Below are 1,711 nucleotides of genomic sequence, written 5' to 3'. Positions count from 1 at the left end.
TTAACTATCTCGAAGTAATTTTAGTTCAGAAAAAAGCACTAAAAAAGGCACTTGGCACTAAATAATTTTATTTGGCGTTTTAATTTTCAAAAAGCACTAAATCTAGTGCTTAAAGCACCAAGTTGGCAACTATGCCTAAAATCCACAAATTCCTTTCCCCAATCTCGTAGTTTTGAATGGCCAAATATTGATGTAAAGCGATCCATAGCTCTCACCCGGCTGGACCGCTCCTCTCTCAGATTAGTAGTCGGGGTAATCACCGGACACTGCCTGATGGGCACACACGGAAAGAGGTTAGGATACCTCACCAACGATTTCTGTCGCAGTTGCAGAGACGAGGAGGAGTTGGAGACCATCGAACACTATCTCTGCCATTGTCCCGCCCTGGCCAACATGCGCAACCAATTCTTCAACAAGTACTTTGTAGAGTGTTTAGCCGATTTGAACTCGGCGAACGTTCTCGACTGTTTGTGCTATATAAAACGCACTCGGTGGTTCAATTACTAAGGGAGGGAAAGAAACAAATGGCTTCGGCCAGTGGTATCACAACGGGCTTTTCCAGCCCACGTGTGCTCCGCGCTCTGCGCGGGGCAGCCACTCTAACCTAACCTAACCAAACCTATGTATGTACTTACAACCATTGCGTTCAGACTGGTAACCCCTTTCTGTTGAAATACAAATATTGCTGATCCCTACACGGAGTAATTATTCTAATTTGGGTACCATCCACACAACCAATAACCCCAGGAAAGTGAGTATTTTCATAAAAATGTTGTTTTGCTTCCATCTTTTCTTCATTCGTCATTTCCATTGTTATCCACTTTGGACAAATTTGTTCTTCCAGACAATCTAGCACCTCCTTTAGGACTCCAGACATAGTCGACTGCGCAATACCTATATTAAAATCATTACCGGCTCCAAGTTGATAGCTTCCCTCCACTAGAAATCTTAATGTAGCTGCAAATTTTAATTCTGCCGACAAAGCGGATGTACGGGAACGTTTCTTCAATTTGTCTTTGACTTCAGTTAGCACGTACTTGAAAGCATCTTTTGTTAATCGAAAATGTTGCACAAATCTACAGTTATTGAAACATTAAAAGTTTTGAATTATGACTAGAAATTTGGGCTCACAACTCACTCTTTATCACACATTTTTAAGAAGTTGGAGCGGTTTCTTATGTTTTTTCGAGACTGTGACAAGTTATCAGCAGATCTTTCTTCATTTCCAAAAAATATAGCAATGGTATTTATTTATTTAAGCCTTTTGTTATTCGATAGAAACGGTTCATTCAGCATGCAAAAATTTAAATAATCATTTCCTTATCTCGGAATCAATAGTAAACAAGTAATCAACTCAAACACGCCTGGTGAAAAATAAAACCGATGAAAGCGAAATATTATACATCAAATACCAAATAGTTTATCTATAGGGTTGCCAGATTTTTTATGCGCGAAATCAGTACGTTAGACTTTTTCATACTAAAAAAATCAGTACTTTTCAGTAAATTTCTATTCAAAGTAAAATTATGAATGTAAGTAACAGATAATACTTTAAAACGCCAGAGAACTTGTTTTTAGGAATATTTTGGTATATAAATAAAATATAGTTCAAAAAAAGTAAAAGTGTTATTCATTTTAACATGAGTTATATTTATTTCATATTTATGACATTTTTGAATGTCTAATGAAAGTTTAAATAGTCAAAGAATTC

The 1,711-nt window shown here is 36.8% G+C and overlaps 1 protein-coding gene across 1 annotated transcript; it reads right to left on the bottom strand.

Moving 5' to 3' along the window:
* Positions 1-584: 584 nt before the first annotated feature.
* Positions 585-1,463, bottom strand: LOC108371139 (uncharacterized). The gene is made up of 2 exons (XM_017626642.1): positions 1,139-1,463; positions 585-1,076 (listed from the first exon to the last, which is right to left on the bottom strand). The coding sequence occupies exons 1-2, from the start codon at positions 1,150-1,152 to the stop codon at positions 647-649; spliced, it is 444 nt and encodes a 147-aa protein (XP_017482131.1). The 5' UTR covers positions 1,153-1,463; the 3' UTR covers positions 585-646.
* Positions 1,464-1,711: the final 248 nt, after the last annotated feature.

The sequence above is a fragment of the Rhagoletis zephyria genome, unplaced genomic scaffold (genome assembly GCF_001687245.7).
Source record: "Rhagoletis zephyria isolate East Lansing unplaced genomic scaffold, Rhagoletis_zephyria_1.1 Rzeph_scaffold_04724, whole genome shotgun sequence".
In the NCBI taxonomy this organism is placed as follows: domain Eukaryota; kingdom Metazoa; phylum Arthropoda; class Insecta; order Diptera; family Tephritidae; genus Rhagoletis; species Rhagoletis zephyria.
The sequence above is the reverse complement of the archived record's forward strand: the minus strand, read 5'-3'. Positions and strand labels throughout refer to the sequence as shown.